Genomic DNA, 24,048 nt, shown 5'->3' with positions numbered 1-24,048 from the left:
GCAATTATAATTCAGGCCTTTGTGCATCATGCTAAGTTTGAATTTTGCTTTAAAGTCAATTGAAGGTTTTTTAAGGGTTTTAAGCATAACCTGAAACAGGGAAGCTTGTTTAGGAGATCACTGCCGGCCAGAGGTGAAGGTGGTTTAAACTAAGCCTGTGGAATATATTATACTAAAGAACGAAAAAAATGACAGAGTAAAGAGAAATAAAGGGAGAGAATGGATAAGACCAGGTGAGTGAGTGAGCACGAGTTGTAAAGAGGAGGGGGGAGTCATGAGTGATATTTAGCTTTCTGACTTGGGTGACTAGATGGATAATTGTACCACTTGCTGTTATAGGGAATATAGCCGGAGGACTGGTGAAGGCAGAATGAACTTCACTAGGGTAGAAACAAAGTCAATTTGTTCATCATGATATATTCATCGTCTAACCCAGTCCCAGGCTCAGGGTAGGCACTCAGCAAACATTTATTGTGCACTAAATGAATGATGAGTTCAGTTACGTTGGGTACACATTGAGGTTCTCATGGGACATCTCTGTGGTGATGGCAACTAGTCAATTGGATATTCATTCATGTCTAAAGCTTAGGATAGAATGTGGGCTGGGCATATAGCATTATGAGTATTTGGTAACTTAAGTGATGAATGTATGTGAGATTGTGAGGAAGAGAAAGAAAGGGAAAAGAGAAGGACAAAAACAGAATCCTATTGCGTCCAATCTTTTAAGGAGAATGAATGGACCAGAGAAGAGGTGCCTATGAAGAAATGCAGAAGGAACAGCCAGAGTTGTGAGGGAAGCCAGAAGACTGGGTCACTGAGCAAACAAAGGGAAGAGAGTGTTTAAGGAGAGAAAGTGATCAAAAGTGTCAGATTCTGTGACAAAGCCTCATGAGATAAAGACTAAACTGTTCTTTCTTGTGTAACACGGAGGTTGATGAATCCTTTTGTACTTGTGAATATGGTTTTCCCACAGATGGTTTTAGAAACACCCAAAGTCAGTTTTAGAAAACAGTGTTTTGAGGTTGGTAAGAATCCAAACAGCATTACATTTGGCATCATATATCAGACATGGCTATTATTGCTAGATTTGCAGGATTTATTGAGTCTTCAAGCTTTAAGTTAAATGGTAAGGAAATGAGAAATAACTTTGCCTTGTGTAAGGCTTAAATAATTCATAGGTTAGGAACTTGTTTTCATGATTAGCAGTTTTATGTTTTAATGACAGCCAATGTCTGTGGCTATGGCTAAAACTTAGGTTGCATGTGAGGATGAACATACATGCTCAGAGCAGAGTTTTATTAACTCTGTGTGCTAGTATGCACAGTTGTCTTCCCGTATCTATTTCTCAGTAAGAATAAGAAACATCGTAATAATAACAGTTTGGCTGCTGATTGAAAAATGATTTTTAAGACAACAATGATTTCATAAAACTCTACTGACTTTTCTCAGTACATCAGACTACTGCTTTTAAAGACTCAGTATAAACAGTTTCATATTAATTATACCCTTCCTGAGGAACTAACATGGAGCAACAGGTATCCCAACGTAGTAGGTTCATGAAAAAGTAGATTTATTCATGTTGAATTTTCTTTTCTTGTTGACTTTTTAATGTCTATTTGATACGTACAGAATTCATCTGGAGGTAATTTGGCCTTCAAGTATATAAAAATCACATCATCAATATTGCAAAAAACAGTTAACGCTTGTGTTTTGAGGAGTGTAACTTTCTCATAAAATACTATAACATTTCAAACAATTAAAAAGTATTGATGCTGAAAACTTAAATATCTAAAATTTCTTTTCCACACCTCAGGATCTTTACTTTCTTTTAAAATTTTTTTAATTTTTATTTTTTAATTGAAGTATAGTTGATTTACAATGTTGTGTTAGTTTCAGGTGTACAGCAAAGTGATTCATATATGTATATTCTTTTTCAGATTCTTTTCCCATACAGGTTATTACAAAATATTGAGTATAGTTCCCTGTGCTAAACAGTAGGTCCTTGCTGATGATCTATTTTATATATAGTATTGTGTATATGTTAATCCCAAACTCCTAATTTATCCCTCCCCTCCTTTCCCCTTTGGTAATCATAATCATTTGTTTTAATCATTTAATCATAATCATTTGTTTTCTATGTCTGTGAGACTGTTTCTGTTTTGTAAATATAAGTTCATTTGTATCATTTTTTTTAGATTCCACATATAAGGAATATCATATGATATTTGTCTTTCTCTGTCTGACTTACTTCACTCAGAGTGACAATGTCTAGGTCCATCCATGTTGCCGCAAATGGCATTATTTCATTCTTTTTTATGGCTGAGTAGCATTCCATCTTATACATGTACCACATCTTCTTTATCTATTCATCCATTGATGGATATTTAGGTTGCTTCCATGTCCTGGCTATTGTAAATAGTGCTACTAGGAACATAGGGGTGCATATATCTTTTTGAATTAGAGTTTTCTCTGGGTGTATACCCAGGAGTGGAATTGCTGGATCATATGCTAGCTCTATTTTTAGTTTTTTAAGGAACCTCCATCCTGTTCTCCACAGTGGCTGCACCAATTTACATTCCCACCAACTTTACTTTTATTTTGAAATAGCATAAGACTTACAGAAAAGTTGCAAAAGTATAGAGTGCACGGTACAGAGAGTTCCCATATACCCTTCACCCAGCTTCCCTCAACATCCTGCATAACCATAGTGAAATTATAGAAACTTTTCATTTGTTGAAGTCTAGTTTTTTTTAATTTGAAGATTGTTGTATGTGGATTTCGTGCATTTTTGTTCAGTTCATTCCTAAGTATTTAATCTTCCTCGTTGGTGGTATAAATGGTTTTTTACTGCCATTATGTGCTTCAGTTGATTGTCTCTATGAACACCATTGAATTTTGTGCATTAATTCTCTATGCTGCTACCTAATGGAATTCTCTTATTGTTTGAGTTCACTTTATTGTTGATTCTCTAGCACAACTGTTGACATACTACAGCACATGGGCCAAATCCTGTTTTCGTAAATAAAGTTTTGTTGGAACATACTCATAATCATTCATTTATATATTGTCTTTGGTGGCCTTTATGTTACAATGGCAGAGTTGGTAGTTGCTACAGAGACCAAATAACCCACAAAGACATACTTACTACCTGGCCCTTTACAAAAAAAATTGCTGAACTCTGCTCGAGGATATTCCCAAGAAAGTTTTATTTCTTCTTTATAAATTCTTATTCTTTAGATTGATTTTTCTTGTCTAATTTCATTAGCTAATTCTCTACTGCAGTGTTGAATAGTAATGGAGATAGCGTCTTTGCCTTGTTTCTGATTTTAGTAGAAATGCCTCTAGTGGTGTTCTATTATGTAAAATAATGTCTTGAGGACTAAAGTATATATATTTTATCATATTTTTTAAAATCTCTCAATTTCTATTTTTAAAGAGTGTTTTTAAAATCAGAAATAGGTATTGAATTTTGTCAAATCCCTCTTTAAGCATTTATGGAGATTATGTTCCGTATACTCCATTATGATTTTTTTCCCTTATATCTATCAATATGTTGAATAATGTTAATGGGTTTCCAAACACTGGACCAACCTTGCATTCTGGGAACAAGTTTCACTTGGTCATGATGTACTATTTTCTTAATGTGGTGTAGGATTCTGCTTGCTAATCTTATTTAGTATTTTTGTAATGATATCCTTGAATTATATTGGTCTGTAGTCTTCTTTTCCTTTCTTCTTTTTTTTTTTTACAACTATCTTTATCAAATTTAGGTATCAATGTTATACCTGCTTCACGAAAGGAATTAGGAAGTTTTCTTTCATTTCAATACTCTGGAATAATTTATTGAGCAATGGAACCATCTAGGCTTTAAACATCTAGACTTTACAGTTGTTTTTTAAAATTTATTTTATTTATTTATTTTTGTCTGGGTTGGGTCTTCGTTGCTGTGCACAGGCTTTCTCTAGTTGCAGTGGGCGGGGGCTACTCTTCGTTGCGGTGCACGGGCTTCTCATTGCGGTGGCTTCTCTTGTTGCAGAGCACGGACTCTAGGCGCATGGGCCTCAGTAGTTTGTGGCATGCAGGCTCAGCTGTTGTGGCTCGCAGCTGTAGAGCACAGGCTCAGTAGTTGTGGTGCACAGGCTTAGTTGCTCCGCGGCATGTGGGATCTTCCCAGACCGGGGCTCAAACCCGTGTCCCCTGCATTGATAGGCAGATTCTTCACCACTACGCCACGAGGGAAGCCCTAGGCTTTAAAGTTTTGATAGGATTATACTGTGCAGTCATCTGGGCCTACTCTGTGTGTGTGTGTTCTGTTAGTTCTTTACTGGTTTTCTCTAGTTCTTCTATGAAATCTAATCTATTTATGCATTCTACTCTAATGGGGTCAATTTTGGCAATCTGCATTTCCTTATAAAATGATCGACTTCATTTAGATCATCAAATTTATTTAAATAATGATCTGCAAAACAATGTCTTATGATTTTTAAATTTTGTCTCGTTTCAATGGTTGTTTTCCACTTGTCATTTTATATTTGTGTTTGTGCGCTTTCTCCTGTTTTTTCCATGATCAAGTTATCTAGTATAGTTCCTCTATTTTGATTTTTTTCTGAAAAAATTTTATTGATTAGATATACTGTTCTTTTATTCTCTACCTCATAAATTTCTTTTATATTTATTCCATGTTGCCTTTTTTGGGTTTATTTTGTAACTATTTTTCTAATTTTTTTGAACTGAGAAGATACTGATTTTTATTCTTTTTTTTTCTTTCTTTTTTTTGGCTGTGCCATGCAGCTTGTGGGATCCTAATTCCCCGACCAGGGATCGAACCCGGGCCCCCTGCAGTGGAAGCATGGAGTCCTAACCACTGGACTGCCTGGGAATTCCTTCTTTTTTTAATAATAAAAATATTTTGTCCTATGAGTTTTTCTTTGACACTTCTTTAAATGTCCCTTGTACATTCTGATACATAGTGATTTCATTATCATTATTTTTAAGAAGTTCTGTAATTTCAGTTTATATTTTCCCTTTAGGCCAGGTGTTGTTTAATAGAATTTTTTTTTAAATTCCACAAAGAGGAACCTTTTTATTTTTTGTTTTTGTTAGCTATTTCTTACTTTGTTACAGTTTAGTCAGCGTTTTATTTCCACTTTTTAATGGAACTTACTGGTGTTTTCTTTATGACTCAATATAAGATGAATTTTTACAAAGCATCTATAGGTGCTTGGGGTGAAGATGTATCCTCTTTCAATAGAGTGTAGAGTTTGATGTATATATATATATATATATTTTTTTTTTTTTTTTAAATAAATTTCTTCTTTTTTTGGCTGTGTTGGGTCTTCGTTGCTGCACGTGGGCTTTCTCTAGTTGTGGCGAGCAGGGGCTACTCTTCATTGCAGTGCGTGGCCTTCTCATTGCAGTGGTTTCTCTTGTCGCGGAGCACAGGCTCTAGGCGTGAGGGCTTCAGTAGTTGTGGCACGTGGGCTCGGTAGTTGTGGCTCGTGGGCTGTAGAGCGCAGGCTCAGTAGTTGTGGCACACGGGATTAGTTGCTCCGCGGCATGTGGGATCTTCCCGGACCAGGGCTTGAACCCGTGTCCCCTGCACTGGCAGGTGGATTCTTAACCACTGCGCCACCAGGGAAGTCTTGATGTATACTCTTAAGATCTATTTTATTAAGTTATGTTAGCCTTCTATCTCTACTTTCTATTTTTCATGCATTTGATCTGTCTCATACTGAAAATGGTGTATTAAAATTATTAGTGTGCTTCTACCTACGTCTTCTTACAACTCATGTAGTTTTTGCTTCTTGAAGGTAGGCCCTATATTATTTGGTGCATAAATGTTTCTAATCATTGTGAATTGTGGATTTTAATTTTTCAAGAGCTCTTCTTTGTCATGTTTAATGAGTTTTGGCTTGATATTTCACTTTGATATAAGGATCTTTACCCCTGCTTTCATATTTTTTCCATTTTCCTGAAATATCTTGGTCTACCTTTTATTTTTAGTCTTTGTTGAACCACTTTCTTTTAGGTGTGCCCTTTCATACAGTATATAGATGGGTCTTGCTTTGTATGCCAAGCTAAAAATATTTTTCATAAGTGAGCTAAACCCATTCACACTCATTGATGTTTGGTCTCAACAATGTCATAATACTTTATAATTATTCATATTCTTTTATATTTGCTCTTCTCTGTAAGATTTTTAATCTTTGCTCTTTAATTTTTTGTTGTTGTTATTTAGAAAAGTTTGCATTTTTATTTCATTCTAGTCACTGTCTTTGTACCTGTACATTTTTCTAATGCTTGCTTTCTCCTTTCTGTTATGTAGTTATTTGCTCTTTAGTTTCTCAGTTCTTGCTGGTATCTTTTAACTCCCACCCATTGTCTATATAGTAATCAATGGGCTTATTTCATTTTTCTCTTTCCCTCTTCCTTATCCTCGCCACTTTAAAGTGCATTGTTTCTACTTTGTCATAACATGTAAAATTGGAACATTATTATTCTACCCTTGATCCTGCCCCTGTTTTAATCTTAGACCAACAAACATATATACACATATACCTATCAGTTTTTGCTGCGGTTTTACAGTCATAGTTTAATTTTTGGAGCTCATCCCCTAGTAGAATCTTCAAAAAGGGCTCATGGGTACAGAATTCCCTAAGTTTTTATATGTTTAAACTACCTTTCTTTTTTTCAGCTTTATATAGGTATAATTGACAAATTTAAACATTATGTATATTTAAGGTGTATGACATGGTGTTCTGATATAAGTATACTTTGTGGGATGATTACAACAACCAAGCTAATTAACCTCATCTCACAAAGATACTTTTTTGTTTGGTGTATGGCAAGAACACTTAAAATCTACTCTGTTAGCAAATTTCAAGTATACAATACAATATTATTAATACAGTTACCATGATGGTCACTAGGTCTCTAAAGCTTATCCATCTTGTAACTGAAACTTCATACCCTTTGACCAGCATCTCCCCATCTCCTTCACTCCCAGCCCCTTCACCATTCGAATCACTGTTTCTCTAAGTTCAACTGTTTTAGACTCTACATGTAAGTGATTTCACGCAATATTTGACTTTCTGTGTCTGGCTTATTTCATTTAGCATGATGTCTTTCAAGTTCACCCATGTTACAAATGGCAGGATTTCTTCCTGTTTTAAGGCTGAATAATATTTCATTGTATAAATATACCACAACTTCTTTATCTATTCATCTGTCAATGGGCACTTAGGTTGTTTCCATATCTTGGCTATTGTAAATAATTCTATAATAAACATAAGAGCACAGATATCTTTTCTAGCTACTGAATTCATTTCCTTTGGATATATACCCATAAAAATGGGATTGCTAGATCAAATGACAGTTATATTTTCAATTTTTTGAGGAACCTCCATACTGTTTTCCATAATGACTATACCAATTTACATTCCCACCAACAGTGTGCAAGGATTTCCTTTTCTCCACTTCTTGCCAATATTTTTTATCTCTTGTCTTTTCAATAAAAGCCTTTCCAATGAGGAGTGAGGCAATATCTCACTGTAGTTTTGATTTGGATTTCCCTGATGATTTGTGCTGTTGAGCATTTTTTCATATACCTGTTAGCCATTTGCATGTCTTCTTTGGAGAAACATCTGTTCAGTTCCTTTGCCCATTTTAAAATTGAGTTATTTATTTATTTTTTTGCCATTGAGTTGTATGAATTCCTTATGTATTTTGAATATTAACTTCATATCAAATGTATGGCTTGCATATATTTTCTCCTGTTCCATAGATTGCCTTTTCATTTTGTTGATTGTTTCTTTTGCTGTGCAAAAGAAACCATGTTTATATCTAGTGGAGCTATTTTCCTGTAAATACTCAGAGGACAGCTTTGCTAGATATAAAATTCTTGGTTCCCACTTTCTTTCTTGAATTAGAAAAATTCTGCTCCATTGTTGTCTTACTTCATACCTTTTTGGGGAAAATTCTGATGTTAGTCGAATTCATGTTTCTTTGTGAGTTATTTGATCTTTTCATTTGGAGGGCATGAGAATTTTTTCTTCACTTTATAATCTAATACTTTTACTAGGTTTATCTTAGAGTTGATTGCTAACCATTTGGTTAACCTGAAATATAGTTAATAAAGGAAAATCAGGATAAATGCTTTTCCTTTTGAAAAAGTCAAATTTCAGATATATGAGTTGTCAGGAACCCTAGCAAATGCCAATAGTGATAATAAGGGCTGTTTTTCAGACTTTTTAGGAACTTGTAGCTCCTCATGATTTATTTCAGTCTCTACTGTGCCTTTAATACAAAACTCCTGACATACGTGATTCAAAACACGCTAAAATTCTAATGTCTTAAGTTTTTCATTACTTCAGAATAACCTTAAACCTAAAGGTCAGCTTTCAAATATAAGTGCCTGACTACAAAAGAGTTAAATTTCATGTTCTTTAGAAAATAATCAAGAAAAAAATTTTCTATTAATATTCTGTAAATACCCAAGATTCTAAGAAGTTTTACATGACAGTTTACCTAAATAATAGACTAATTTCCTACAATTTATCCTGTAAAATATTTTCCTTCCACACATTGTAAAACAAACATTTGCTGAACTGATTGTTACATAGTCCAGTGTTATGTGATCATGTAATGAAAGACTCTTTTATAAAACATATACACAAGGATAGAATTAAAACTTACCATGGAATCTGTAACTCTAAATTTCCTGTCTTCTGCGGTTTAAACATAATTATGTTGCATTTACATAGTTTTTTTTTTACATTGGGTTTATTTGTTCTTTTTAAAAAGGGGGAAAAAATAAAGCTATGCTTGTTTGCATACAAAAGAGATTTAATCTCTTTGTGGTTGCCCAGAAATTTCATTTACCACAAAACCAGTCCTTGTGACATTTCAGGGTTTATGCAAGATATAAAATAGAATATATGTTTTATATGTTGGTATCAATAAGAACATTTTTCCTTCCTTTTACATTTTTTTATTTGTTTTTCATCTGTATACTTTTAAAAGCATATGGATTTAACTGAGATACTGAAATGCCAAATGAAAATTAATTATGTGAATAATTTAATCTTCTGAATCTTAGTTTTCTCATTTTAAAACAAGCTCTGGGGATGTTTAATGTGACGATTGTGTGGATTTTATTCATCCACATTATATATCTCATCCATCCAGTGGTGATGTGTGCTTAGTTCCATAGCTGAATAAATTGGCTTTTCAGTACTATTTCCTGTGTGTGTGAGTATGTGTGTGTGTTTATAATGAAGTTAAAACGCATTTTAAAAACTTTTAATTTATGGAATATAATATACATAAAGGAAGGTGCATGATGTAAACGTACACATTAGTAAATTCTTGAAAAGGGAGGACTCATGTACCTGCCACCCAAGCCAAGAAGCAGAATACCATCATCACCCTACAAACACCCGGGCTGCCTGTCCTATCACGGCCCCCCAGTGCCCACCGCCCTGCAGTCTGGGGAGAGCCCTTCTCTTGCCTTTTATGGTAATTCATATCTTACTCTGTTTTCATCATTTTATATTTGAGAATGCCTCCCTAAATAGTTTTATTTCTATTTGGAAACAAATGGAAGCATATAATATGTGTTGGTTTTCATCTGAATTTTTTTGTTCAAAATTATAGGTTATTTTAACACTTAATTGCTCAGTTTGATGCGTTGTAGCAATTGTATACACTCATATGACCACCAGGCAAAAGAAGATATAAAACATGTCCTTCACCCAAGAAAGTGCACTCATGCTATTTCCCGTCAATCTCCTCTCCCACCCCAAGCAACCACCTTCTGATTTCCATCACTATAGATTAGTTTTGCCCTGTTTTGGGATTGGAATTTCTGAGTCATAGGGTAGAAGTTTAACTTTATTAGAAACATCCATATGGTATACAAAAGTGGTTGTACAGTTTTACATTCCCATTGGTGCCAACATTTAATGTTGCTCTTTTTTTTTTTTTTAAATTTAGCCCTTCTAACAGTAAAATTGTATGTCATTGTAGATTTCATTTGCATTCCCCTGATAACTAATGATGGTGAATAACTTTCCATGTGCTTATTTCATGTGTATATATGTTATTTTGTAGTCTATTCAAGTTTTTTGTCCATTTTAAATTTGGATTGTTTATCTTTTTTGGCAATTTGAAGAAGTTCTTCACATATTCTGGATACAAATCCATTGTTCGATTTATGTACTGTGGAATGATTTTTCCCAGTCAGTATTAAGGCTGTCTTTTCAGCAGAAAGTTTTAATTTGATGAAGTTAAAGTTATCAATTTTACTTTCATGGCTAGTGTACCATATGGTATACCTCAAACTAGTTTCTAAGTGTGGTGTGGAAAGGGGAGTCCAAGTTAATTTTTTCATATGATATTCAATTGATCTAGCATCATTTATTGAAAACACTATTTCTCAGTTGATTAGCTTGGTCCCTTGGTTGAAATTCAATTGACTGTATATTAGCAGATCTATTTCAGAACTCCTTTTTCCATTGATCTGTTTTTCTATCCTCATGTCAGTCCCACACTATCTTGATTATTATAGCTTTGTAATAAGAGTGTTAAGTCCTCCAACTTTTTAAGATGCTTTGGGCTATCTTAGATGTTTTGCATTTATATATAAATTTTAGAGTCATCTTGTCTAAATCGTTTTAAAGCTTTATGGAATTTTAATAATTGTTGTTAAGAATCTATAGATCAATTTAGAAAGAATAGAAATCTTAACAATATTGAGATCGCCAATCCACTGATATGGTGTATATCTCCATTTATTTGGGTCTGTTTTAATTCTAGTAGGATATGCAGTCCAATACTCTCTCGTGATGCTGGGCGGTGGCAGTGAGCTGCAGCCCCCAGTCAGCCATGTGATCAGGAGGGTAAACAACTCAAACACTCACAACCATTCTGTACCCATCAACCATTCTGGTTTTCACTTTCAGTACAGTAGTCAATACGTTACAAGAGATATTCAGCACTTTTTTATAAAATAGGCTTTGTGTTAGATGATTTTGCCCAGCTATAGGCCAATGTAAGTGTTTTGAGCATGTTTAAGGTGGGCTGGGCTAAGCTGTGATGTTCGGTAGGTTAGGTGTGTTAAATGTGTTTTCCACTTGTGCTGGGTTTATTAGGACACAGCCCCATGGATAAGTCAAGGAAGGTCTGTACAGAGAAAAGAGGGGAAAGTCAGACAACACCTTGAGGAAGCAGTCAGCCAAACTCAAACTGTGGGACTTTCTACAACAGTCCTGATCTCTTAAAAGAGTCAATGGCATAAACATGTTCTAGATTAAAAGAGACTAAAAAGATATATCAAAAATACAGTGTATGATCCCTTTTGAATCTAGGTTTTGTTTGTTTTTTAAAAAGCTCTAAAGAAAGTTTTGCAAAGATATGGGAATATTTGAGTATGAGCTGGACCTCAGAAATTGTTGGGCCCTCTTAATATTATTCTATGAATGCACAACTTTTCGTGTGAATGAATAACTGTATGTAAGAATGAATAAGTTTTTACAGCTTTTCTGTCATAGTGCTTACACAACTATAAAAGGATAGACTATCCTTCTACTCTACCAAAGTCAAGGAATTCTGGGATACACTTGACATGCATTTCCAGAGGCTGCTACATTCACATCTTTTCTCCCAATTTGGTCTCCCATAGCCTCTTTAAAAGAATACACAGAGATATAAACATTAAAACTCTGAGAATTTTTATGAAAATGTAAAATTCTTTTCTAATCATAGTTTTTCACAGGGATCATTAATTCTGACATCCATTTATGTTTCCAATTTTGTGGAATTGCCAACTTGGTTTTAAAACCTATAGATTTCAGTTGCATCTTATAATGTGGCTTAAGAACATCAGGTTCCTTTAGGCTAACCACATTTAGGTTGAGCCATATAGCATTTATCAGCATAATTTTCAGCAAATATTGTGAGATTTTTAGAAAAGATGCAAAATTATGGTTTCAAAATAGATGTATTGGCATTGCCAGGAAGAAACTCTGCAACCTCAGCCGTGCTGGCTATGTGGGTGCAAACTGTTCACATTTGTTCATATATGTGGCCTCAGTGGGCAGGCCAGCCAGCCAGACTTGTTAACAATCCTGACAACAGTTAATAGAACAAAAGACACTGAGGACCGTAACAAGCAGCTGTGTCTTGTTTGTTTGTTTGTTTTTAAGAGCCAGAATATGAATATGTAGTCGTCTTTCAAGAGCTGTTATTTTGTCAGCCGCACAGTTTGATTTCTATGATAAAGTTGAAGATTTTGGAAACATATAGTTTTGTTTTTATAATATCAAAGTATTAATGTAAAATTCTATTGACAATAAAAACAGGAAGAGTTAACATACTGCTGGAAGTGAATTCAGAGCAAGATGCTAATCAAATTAAAGAACTATACAAAAGGAGATAGACCCATTGAAAATGGGCAGTGATGTAATGAATACCACCTACAAGCCCAGCATTGTATACTCAAAAAGCAATAAAGTTGTAAAGAAGTTCTATGAAAACGCACTTTCAACTTAGAGGCAACTCCAAATAAACATTTACTGGTTAGATTTTGAATTTGAACATGAACTTTCCAAGTGTGAGGTTAAAAATGAATGTATTTGTGTTGGGAGAGATTTTTGATTCATCAAAAAAGGAGTAGGCAAAGGCTGTCTTGTTTCAGGTCCTTTTTTTTTTTTTTTTTTTTTTTTTTTTGCGGTACGCGGGCCTCTCTCTGTTGTGGCCTCTCCCGTTGCGGAGCACAGGCTCCGGATGCGCAGGCTCAGCGGCCATGGCTCACGGGCCTAGCCGCTCCGCGGCATGTGGGATCTTCCCGGACCGGGGCACGAACCCGTGTCCCCTGCATCGGCAGGCGGACTCTCAACCACTGCACCACCAGGGAACCCCTTCAGGTCCATTTTTAACCAATACTCACTGTCTGCGGTAGCTGCCCTAAGCATGGCGGGCAATAGCAGATTCCTGCTGTCAAGCAGATCACACAGTACTTGGGGAGATAAGAAGCATATGCACCTGCCTACAATGCAGAGCAGTGTGTTATGAGTGCTAGAAACGAGGGCAGCAAAACTCAAAAGAATCTCAGAGGAGGGAGAAGCCAGAGGACTTGGGGAGAGGTCTTATGGTAGACCTTAAAGTATGGATTGTTGCAGCAGAAGATGGAGATGGCAGGGCAAAGGCTTAGTCCTGGGAGAATTTCTGTGGCTTGCGAGTTAGCAGTGTCTCCCCTCTGTGTTCACAGGGAACCCCATGCCCGTATCTTTATAGCATTTACCAGAATAGATTATTATGGTCTCTTTAACACACTCGCTAGACTGCAGTTTCCTAAAGGACAATTAAAATCCTCATTATTTGCAGATTCTGTATTTGTGTATTCATATCCTTGCTAAAATGTATTTGTAATCCCCCCAGTTAATCCTTATAGCACTTTTGCAGTTATTCACGGACACGTGTGGAGCCACGAAAAATCTGAGTTCCTGGTGCACGTGTTTCCAGCTGGGGTTGAACAGGACCACACTCTGCCTTCTTGTTTCCGCTCTCATTTTGTAAACAAGTGTCATCTTCACAGTATTTAGTGCCACGTTTTTTGCATTTTCGTGCTCTGAGCTGGTGATCTTCCTGTTTAAAATGGCCCCCAAGCATAGTGCCAAAATGCGAGGGCTGTGATGTGCCTTACAGAGAAAATGTGTGTATTGGATTGCCCGTGGGTTCAGTGTTAATGAATCAACAATGTGTATTAAGTAAGGTGTCTTTAAAGAGAAACACACATAAAACAAGATTATGTATTGATCAGTTAATGAAAATATTCTCACCAGAGGCTCTTAGGAACAAAACTTTATATTCCCCCAGGAGCAATGATTCGGTATCTACAAATTCACTGTTTGCAGTGACTTTATACAGCGAACTACCCTGAGCAATAAGAATTGACTGTATCTGTCACTTCCGTATGCTTAGCAAGCACTTAGTGTTTAGTAGATGGCCAAAGAGTTTTACGAGCAAACACCTGAATGCAGGGAGTTTGGAGGAATAAACCAGCTCATTGGAAATGTTAAATACTGTAATCAGGAATTGGGGTGTGACTACCACGCGGGCAGCGGGGAGCTGTCGGAGACTGTCTCCTGGGAGGGACCTCTCAGTTGTGAACTGTTCACCAAGCATCGACTGAACGTGCTGGGTGGTGTGATGGACAGAATGCATATCCCTGGGGCCCTGCTGGCAAGGAGATACTGCGGAAGCTCTCAAAACTCCTTCAGCAAAATGAATTTCCCAGGGATTTATGGGATGGACTGGAATTGAGAGAAACTGGAGACATAAAACCAAGTTAGGTAACTACTGTAGCAATCCTGATATGAGGTAGTAGAGACCAGGATTAAGATGCTGGCAGGGAGAACAGAGAAGTAGGGGGAGATACTTGAGTCATTTGAAGAAAATCCACAGTATATGACTCGATACAGAGGATGAGGGAGATGGAGGGACAAAATTAAACTCTGAAGTTTGCTACCCATGACTTTGTTAGTTCCTGTGTTTGCAAATGTTTTTTTAAAATGTTTTCCTCATCTAAGGTACTTACTCTGTACTGTGCTGTCTTTTAAGACATCTGTAATGGGGTCACAGTCCTCATCTGTTGTAACTAAGCAGCTGATGAATTGCCTAGGGTTTGGGGTGACGGTCAAGGACAGTACATCTGGTTTTAGAATGAATAGTGAATGTGTATTGCTAATTGTGAAATTTTTCCTGGGGGGATCCAGAGTTGAATTATGCCTCTTTTTAACGGAAAATATGTGCCATCCAGATGACTTCCACTCTGATGACAAGCTATGTCTCTCATTGTATGGCTAAATATTCCCAATGCAACTATTACTATTACATTAGTGAGAGAGTGGGATGGATTAACATTCACTATTGTTCTTTGAGAAATTGCATGTGAAAAAATAGAGACCCAAGGATCTCCATTAATTACATTTTCCATGGCATATGTAAACCAGTAAGCTTTTTTAATTTTGCAAAGTAATTCCTTCATTGTGAAGTACAGTGTGTTCAGTATCTTTCTTTATAGTTTCTATAAATCAAGAAATAAAACTTTTATTTTCCCTCAGCATGATACAGACAGAAAACTTTAGTTTTAGAAAGCTATTTAGTTAAACTTTGGGTTAAAATACTTTCTCAATGTGCTTTTTTCTTATTACAGATCATCTCTTAAAGAGATAGTTTATATCTTACTATAAGCTCTTTGCATTACCAACTGTTTTATAAGGTTATGGAAAACATATCCAACTTGGAACTTTTGGAATAATACATTCTTTTTTTCCTGGCATACTCAGATAATAAAGAAATGTAGTTTTTTAATGTCAATTTTCAAGAAAAAATTTGAATGGTGCCAAGCTAGTAGTATTTATTCTATCTGTGGCTAAGTACTACATGTATTTAACTCAACTTGAGGTTCAAAATCAAAGGAATTTTGATGTTCTTTATCTTTTTTCATATGCTCTGAGTTTATCTTTCTGAACAAAGCCATGTTTGTAAAGGATATTAAGTTTTGTTTGACCTTCTTCTCAACTGCAAGTACTTGATGGACCTTAATGCAAGGTTATGCTCCCTGGACTGATTGATATATAAACAGAAGACAGATGGTGTGGAGATGACTCTGATGATAATTCATTTTTCAGCTAGTCAAGAAGATATTTTGATTATAGTGTGTTTAAGTAACTATAACACAGTCTGCAATGTTGGTCTTGCTGGGAAGGGAGCACATGGAAAACAAGTTATGTGTTATTCGTGCCCCACAAAGGATGCAGTGTGTTGTACTGATTTTAATTCCTAGTGCTAGATTAGTACTGGAAGAGGTTAAACTGTGTCATGCAGTACGGTAAGTCAGTTAAACACAGACCAAATAGAAAAGGTAACTGCACAGCTTTGAGCCATAAATATTTGTCTTGGAAAGTATTTAGATGTTACTATATGAAAGAAACCAGTATTTTTGCACTTAGGTAACAGTCTGTATACAGCTAATTAAAGAATTACATGGCTTGATTTTCAGTTTATGTGAATCGTAACTATCATGGAGCTTGCTTTCTGTGTCAACGAGTTTAAAACTGAAATCAGAGAGCTGACAACTCAACAGCATGTTATGTCCCTGCTGTTGTTAAAGTTTTGAAAAAAATAGCTAAGCAAAATGTCAAAAGGAGAAAAAATAATTATAATTGTGTGAATAGATAGGCCATTTAAATTTTTATTTTCATGTACTAATTACAGTCTCTACCTCTGTTTTTTTGTTTCACAATAGGATAATTGATCACTTAGACGGAGTTCGTTTGTTGTGGTCCCTACTAAAAAATCCTCACCCAGACGTGAAGGCCAGTGCAGCTTGGGCCCTCTGTCCCTGCATCCAGAATGCAAAGGTGAGAAGAGACTGCAAATCAATCCATTCTAGAATCTCTAATTCCATATTGAATAATGTCACCACAGGTCACTAATTGCTTTTCACTTCTTTTTGGTCAGATTTATCTGGGGGGAAAATGTGCTGAACGTTTGTGCCAAACTAATTTTTGAGCAATACCTTCTCCTGGTCAGTTTTTATATGTAAAATGAAACTGGGCTAAGATGGCAGTGCTTATTACCATGTTCTACATGGCTGGTGCAATCAAAACAACTACCCCAGGTAAATTAGGGAGAGGAAAGTTGACTGTTCTTATCTCTTGGGTGAAAAGAAAATTGCATTACTGCTACTTTCAGAAGCTCAAGATGACTTCTATGTGATTTACTGTCTGAATTACTACAATGAAAAATCACTAAGTTCTTTGTTACCTTGAAAAAGTCACATAATTTCATGAATCCCACTTTTCTTATCTGTCAATAAAGACTGGACATAAAACCTATGGATAAAATTTTTATATGAAAAAAGACTGAACTGGAAATTTCTGAACTCTTTTAGCTCTTCATTTGTAAATTTTATTATTTTCTTTGAGGATCTCTTTTCAGCCCATTTCTGTTATCTTCACTTAAATTTCTTTTCCTATAGGTTCAGGGATTGGATTTCCCTTTAAGATCCTTGTTGCTAGAGACATTTCTCTCTGTTGAGTATTTTTATCTAAAGTATTTTTATTTAAAGCATTTAATTCCTGTAATAAATTTAACATGCCTCTATCTTCCTAAATATTTGTGACTAGAAGTAATCTTTTGTAAAAAGTGAATTGTGATATATAGCAATAGTAGAAAAGACTTATTACAAACTGGTTAATGGAGCCATTTTTTTATAACAACAAAAAAGGAAAAATAAAAATAAAAACACCTCAAATGTCAACCTACAGGAAAATGGACAACAGGATGATAGTACAGTCATAACATGTCATACAATGCAGCAGTGAAAAATGAATGTATTTCAGCAATGTGTTCATCAATATTGATACGTCACATAAACAAACTGAGCAAAATAAAAACAAGTTTCAGAAGCAAACATACAATATAATCCTATTATATAAGGTCCAAAGAAATTTTTTAAATGCAAAATATAAATGATATTATTTAGGGAGCAAGAAGGAAGCCTACTGGAGAAAGATGGCTACACATCCTTAAAGAATATCTTTAAGGATATTCTATAAGAAAGACCTTAATCTTCCTTAAGGAATCTTTAATATCTTTAAGGATCTTAATTATCTTTAAGGAAGGTTAATGGTATCAGAGGCAAGCCAAGATTAATAAGCAGAACTAACTTCAGAGGAAAGAGATAATGTAAAGAACAGAAGATAACATTAAAATTTTAAAATTAATGTCCTCAGAATGACCCAAGGGATACTACTAGGCCCAAAAAGCCTGAATAAAAAACAAATATTCATAGATTAAGAAAGAACTTTTGGAAATTAAAAATATATTTGACAAAACAATGAATTTAATGAAAGAGATAAATACTAGGTTATGTGTGATGCTGGGATATGACTACGTAATTATCTGGATGATAAGGTCTAGTAAATAGCTAAAAATGTAAAATAAAAGTAAGAACTAAATAGGGATTGCAAGCACACAAAAAGAAAGAGAGCAATTGAAAAGAAGAAACAGTCATTTTTTTTTAAAGTGGGCGGGGGGTGGTTTCTGTAAGCTGAAGAGTTGAAGAAAGACTCTAGTCTTCAGATTGAAAAGATCCATTTAGTGCCAAGTAGGGAAAAAGAAGTTATCTACGCCTGGACACAAATTCAAATTTGGTGTTTCCAGAAATTAAAAGAAAGGAAAAAGTTACATAAGAGTAAGAATCACACCAGTATTAGGCTTAACATCATTCACAATAAATTCTACAAGAAAAAGGAACAAAGCCTTTACTGTCTTTAGAGGAAAACACTTTTTATGCTGGAATTCTATACCCTGCAAAACTAGCATTCCAGTGAGAGTAGACTAAGGACAGAATAAAGACATTGAGCCTTTAGAAATGTCAGCACTCAGGAAAGTTATCCCCCAGGGGTCTTCTTTGAAAAAAAATTACAATGTTTTCCAGCAAAACAAGATTCTAAGGAAGAGAATAACTTGAGTTATAGAAACAATAATGAACAAATAAATCATTAGAATTTATAGCTAAGTATGAATTTGTGTTGGTAATATGGCTTTCAAATTTTGTCAGATTATTAAGAAAGAATTTCTTTAAAAGTAATGGCATAAAGTAAAATGAAAGCAGATGGTGTTGTCACAGTAACAATCTGAATCTAAACTACCAGATGATTCGGAAAGCATGTTAGGGAGTGGAAGGTAATAGATAAAAACATGCCAAAAGTCTTTCCTTTTCCTAGAGAAGGGTGTTAGAGATACTGGTTAAATCTCAATCATCATTGAAAATATGATGAATTTAATATTATCATTGGTGAGATACCATTTTGTATAGATAACATTTCTATCAGTGCTGTTATTACATGTAAACTGCGTCCTGTATTCATATGGACTTCAACTCCAAATCTGCCTATTTATCTATTATTAGCTTTAAAAGGTATTCCAGCATTTCCACATTCGTTATTCTTGCCCAGGATTTCTGTCCCAAATATCCAACTGGTCTCCTTTGCTAGCAACCCAAACTGAGCCACACTCAGACTTTAAGAACAACCCATCTTGTCTGTGTTTAAGCCCTTGGCCCCAAAGCCAGTCTACACCCGAGCCCTCATAAAGAGCTCCATTTCTCCTGAACCTCTCCTGCCTTCCACTGCTCTCCTCTCCCACCAACTTAGCATCTTTGAACTCTTCTCAGCTCCCTTCCTACCACTCCTGGGGCAAGGACAGACCCATGAGGATCTCTGCTTGTTCACGTCTCTTACCAAGAACTTCTGTATGCATATTCATTTGGGTAACATGAACATCTGAAGAGTTTTGAACAAGGAAGAGACATAAGCAGATTGGCTCACTAGAAAATGTGTGAGTGGGTGATTGATTAGGCTATTACCATGATTCAGAGGAAAGTAATTAGAGTTTGACCTAATACAGTGGCAGTGTGGGTGAAGAGGAAGAGCAAATACAAGAAATGATTGGGAAATAGAATCAGAAATTGGTGAGTTATTGGATGTTGGCTATGAGAAAGAGGTGAGAGAGAGTATGAATTTTTGTTTTCGTTTTGGTGTTTTAGCTTTGACAACTAAGTAACCTTAGTTGCTAACCTTGTTAGTAACCTTTACCAAACATGGGAAGAACACAATTTGCGGAAAAGATGGGGGATTTGCTTTCATCCAGGTATAGATGTCCAGTCATTTGAATATATGAATCTGGGTGTCAGGAGAGATTCTGGACTGGAGATATATCTATATATGGGAGCTATCAGTATGTAGGAGGTGGTTGAAGTCTTGAGCAAAGATGAACAGCAGAGGATGTGGGTGACAAGAGAAGACCAGTGACAAAGAGCAGTCACAGAGGAAGAGCGACGTGTGAGGAGATCACCAGGAGAAGGCAATTTCAAGAAAGACGAGAGGAAGCAAAGCCAAGAAAGGAGGAGTGTTCAACAGTATCATTTGCCCCTAAGAGGTCATTTGCCTTTGAAAACTGAAAAGAGTACATTAAATATGGAAATTAAGAGGTCATCGGTCATAGACATTTCAGTTGAGAGGTGAGAGTTTAAGTCTGTGGTACTGGGGTGAGAAATGAATTAAGGGGAGAAATAGATACAAAGAGGATTAATAGTTCTTTCTGGAAGCTGAGCTGTTAATATCAATAGAAGGAGCCAATATGAAATCCGGAAGACAGTTTAGGCTGAAGGAATGACTAATACGGGAAAGGCATGACAGAGATGGAGAGGGTGTGTGTAGGTAGTAGATGGAGAAAGGAAGAATGGATGCGTGGAAGGAAGGAAGAAAGCATAGCTCTCACTGTCCTAAACCTTATAAGCACATTGCTCTAACTAGAGTAAAAAACTTCTGGAGCACCAAGCAGGACAGTTCTAGAATACATAACTCCTGAGGGTGAGCCCTGTGAGAGGAAGGACTTCTGGTAAGAAACACTGAAAAAGGCAACTTCTTACTTCATCCAGGCAACAAACACATGCCCAATCTCCTGTCTCCCTGTCTATCTATCTGTCTATCTATCAATCATCTATCTATCTATTATCTATCTATCTATGTCTATCTATCAATCTTTCTGTCATCCAATTCAGAAGTGACAAAGTTATCAAAGGGATCTGAATTAATACCCTTCTGTGAATTTAAAGACTTGAAGTCACACATTTCTTAGCTGACAGTAAGTATAATTTGGCTGATTATTTCAACAATGAGGACTGGCTTTTCTGATTACATAATATAGAAGACATTTCCGTAAATTAAATATGCAGAGTCAAAATTTGATGTCAAATGTATCACAAAATTCATCTTTTATGACTAAATTTATGATGAAAATTTTTAGATGTCAATTCGAAATAGATGAGGAGGATGCATACCTTTTCAAAAATGTATTGAGATACGTGAGCAAAAATTTTGAAGACTATTGGTCTAGTATATCAGGTCTGGCCCTTGAAATGGGAGAGAAGGAAGTTTAAAACATCTTTCCTCAAGAAAATACCCTAATCTGCAAGATTCTTGTCCTTTTGAAAAACTCCTATTTTCTAGGACCAGGAGGTGAATATTATACTGGTTTCCTTCCTTGCATACTTCTAGAACAAAACTCATCTTCCCAAGGCAGAAGGATACCTCAGGGGTCAAGTGCAAGAGAGGTCATGTGCTCAGAAAGGCAAGAGGAAAGAAAGCATATTTATATTAAAAAATAGTATCTCATTATTCATATAGATCCCAATCAAACCGTGGTTTCAGACAGCTCTATCTAATAGAAATTTCTGTGATAATGGAAATGTACTCTTCAGATATTGCAACCAGTAGCCATGTGTGGGTTTTGAAATGTGAATAGTCTGACTGAGGAACTAAACTTTTAATTATATTAAGTTTTAATTAATTTAAGTAGCCACATGTAGCTAGTGGCTATTGTTTTGAATATCCCAAGTCTAAGATATGCAAATAATGGAGAGTTTTTTTTGTGTGTGTGTGTGTGGTATGCGGGCCTCCCTCTGCCGTGGCCTCCCCCGTTGCGGAGCACAGGCTCCGGACGCGCAGGCCCAGCGGCCACGGCTCACGGGCCCAGCCGCTCCGCGGCACGCGGGATCCTCCCAGACCGGGGCGCGAACCCGGTTCCCCTGCATCGGCAGGCGGACGCGCAACCACTGCACCACCAGGGAAGCCCCCTGGAGAGTTATTTTTGAAAAGCAACTTCTACAAAAAGTTCTAAACCTCAAGAATTATATAAGTTGGCATATGGTTATATATTCACTATGCCAACTTTAGAAAGTAAAGAAAAACACAAAAGAAAGTGTCTTTTGTGTTTCCATATAAATTTAAAATATTTTTTGTTCTAGTTCTGTGAAAAATGCCATTGGTAATTTGATAGGGATTGCGTTGAATCTGTAACTTGCCTTGTGTAGTATGGTCATTTTGACAATATTGATTCTTCCAATCCAAGAACGTGGTGTATCTCTCCATCTGTTTGTGTCATCTTCAATTACTTTCATCAGTGTCTTATAGTTTTCCGAGTACAGGTCTTTTGCCTCCTTAGGTAGGTTTATTCCTAGGTATTTTATTCTTTTTGATGTGTGTTTCCTTAATTTCTCTTTCTGATCATTTGTTGTTAGTGTATAGAAATGAAACAGATTTCTGTGTATGTATTTTGTATCCTGCAATTTACCGAATTCATTGATGAGCTTTAGTAGTTTTCTGGTAGCGTCTTTAGGATTTTCTATGTATGGTATCATGTCATCTGCAAACAAAGACACTTTTACTTCTTCTTTTCCAGTTTGTATTCCTTTTATTCCTTCTTCTTCTCTGATTGCTGTGGCTAGGACTTCCAAAACTATGTTGAATAAAAGTGGCGAGAATGGACATCTTTGTCCTGCTCCTGATCTTAGAAGAAGCGCTTTCAGTTTTTCACCATTGAAAATGATGTTAGCTGTGGGTTTGTCATATATGGCCTTTATTATGTTGAGGTAGTTTCCCTCTATGCCCACTTTCTGGAGAGTTTTTTATCATAAATGGGTGCTGAATTTTGTCAAAAGCTTTTTTTGCACCTATTGAGATGATCATATGGTTTTTATTCTTTAATTTGTTACTATGGTGTATCACATTGATTGATTTGCATATGTTGAAGAATCCGTGCATCCCTAAACCCCACTTGATCATGGTGTATGATCCTTTTAATGTGTTGTTGGACTCGGTTTGCTAGTATTTTGTTGAGGATCTTTGGGTCTATGTTCATCAGTGATACTGGCCTGTAATTTTCGTTTTTGTGGTACCTCTCTCTGGTTTTGATATCAGGATGATGGTGGACTCAGAATGAGCTTGGGAGTGTTCCTTCCTCTGCAATTTTTTGGAATAATTTCAGAAGGATAGGTGCTAACTCTTCTCTAAATGTTTGATAGAATTCTCCTGTAAAGCCATCTGGTCCTGAACTTTTGTTTGTTGGAAGTTTTTAAATCACAGTTTCAACTTCAGTACTTGTGATTGGTCGATTCATATTTTCTATTTCTTCCTGGGTCAGTCTTGGAAGGTTGTACCTTTCTAAGAATTTGTACATTTCTTCTAGGTTGTCCATTTTATTGGCATATAGTGATTGTAGTAGTCTCTTATGTATTGTATTTCTGTGGTGTCAGTTGTAACTTCGCCTTTTTCATTTTATTGATTTGAGACCTCTCCCTTTTTTTCCTGATGAGTCTAGCTAAAGGTTTATCGATTTTGCTTATCTTTTCAGAGGACCAGCTTTTAGTTTCATTGATCTTTTCTATTGTTTTCTTCATTTCTATTTCATTTATTTCTGCTCTGATCTTTGTGATTTTTCTTTCTACTAACTTTGGGTTTTGCCTGTTCTTATTTCTCTAGTTGCTTTAGGTGTAAGGTTAGGTTGTTTGAGATGTTTCTTGTTTCCTGAGGTAGGATTGTATTGCTATAAACTTCCCTCTTAGAACTGCTTTTGCTTCATCCCATAGATTTTGGATTGTCGTGTTTTCATTTTCATTTGTCTCTAGGTATTTTTGATTTCCTCTTTGATTTCTTCAGTGATCCATTTGTTGTTTAGTAGCATATTTTTTAGCCTCCACATGTTTGTATTTTTTGCAGTTTTTTTCTTGTAGTTGATTTACAGTCTTATAGCATTGTGGTTGGAAAAGATTTTACATGTTATTGATGAATCCTTTCCATACTAACCCAAATTAATAATTAAAATCCATAAAATGTTGGCTTGTTTTTTCAATACTCATACCAAAAATTAATCACAAATCAGGAATAGAATAGGGTTTTGTTTTGTTTTGTTTTTCATTCAAATTTTAACCTAAACATAGTAATCTGGGGGTTAAATGAGATTTTATCTCATTTTCACCCATGTATTATACCCAAGGAGATACAACTTCTGTTACTTCTTTTTTTTGTTTTTTTTTGTTTTTTTAAACATCTTTATTGGAGTATAATTGCTTTACAATGGTTAGTTTCTGCTTTACAACAAAGTGAATCAGTTATACATATACATATGTTCCCATAT

General features: G+C 35.7%; 1 protein-coding gene across 9 annotated transcripts in view; it reads left to right on the top strand.

The window, feature by feature from the left end:
* ODAD2 (outer dynein arm docking complex subunit 2) overlaps positions 1-24,048 on the top strand; it is a 277,030-nt gene that overhangs the window by 122,879 nt on the left and 130,103 nt on the right. For 8 of the 9 annotated variants that reach the window (XM_055087693.1, XM_055087692.1, XM_055087695.1 and 5 more), the window contains one exon: positions 16,310-16,424. The exons of the other annotated variant lie outside the window; for it this stretch is intronic. In XM_055087693.1, the coding sequence (XP_054943668.1) occupies positions 16,310-16,424 (115 nt within the window). The remainder of the gene's footprint in view (positions 1-16,309; positions 16,425-24,048) is intronic. 9 annotated transcript variants of the gene reach the window in all.

Source organism: Physeter macrocephalus, chromosome 11 (genome assembly GCF_002837175.3).
Source record: "Physeter macrocephalus isolate SW-GA chromosome 11, ASM283717v5, whole genome shotgun sequence".
NCBI lineage: Eukaryota > Metazoa > Chordata > Mammalia > Artiodactyla > Physeteridae > Physeter > Physeter macrocephalus.
Note: the sequence above shows the minus strand (reverse complement) of the source record. Positions and strands in the feature narration are given on the sequence as shown.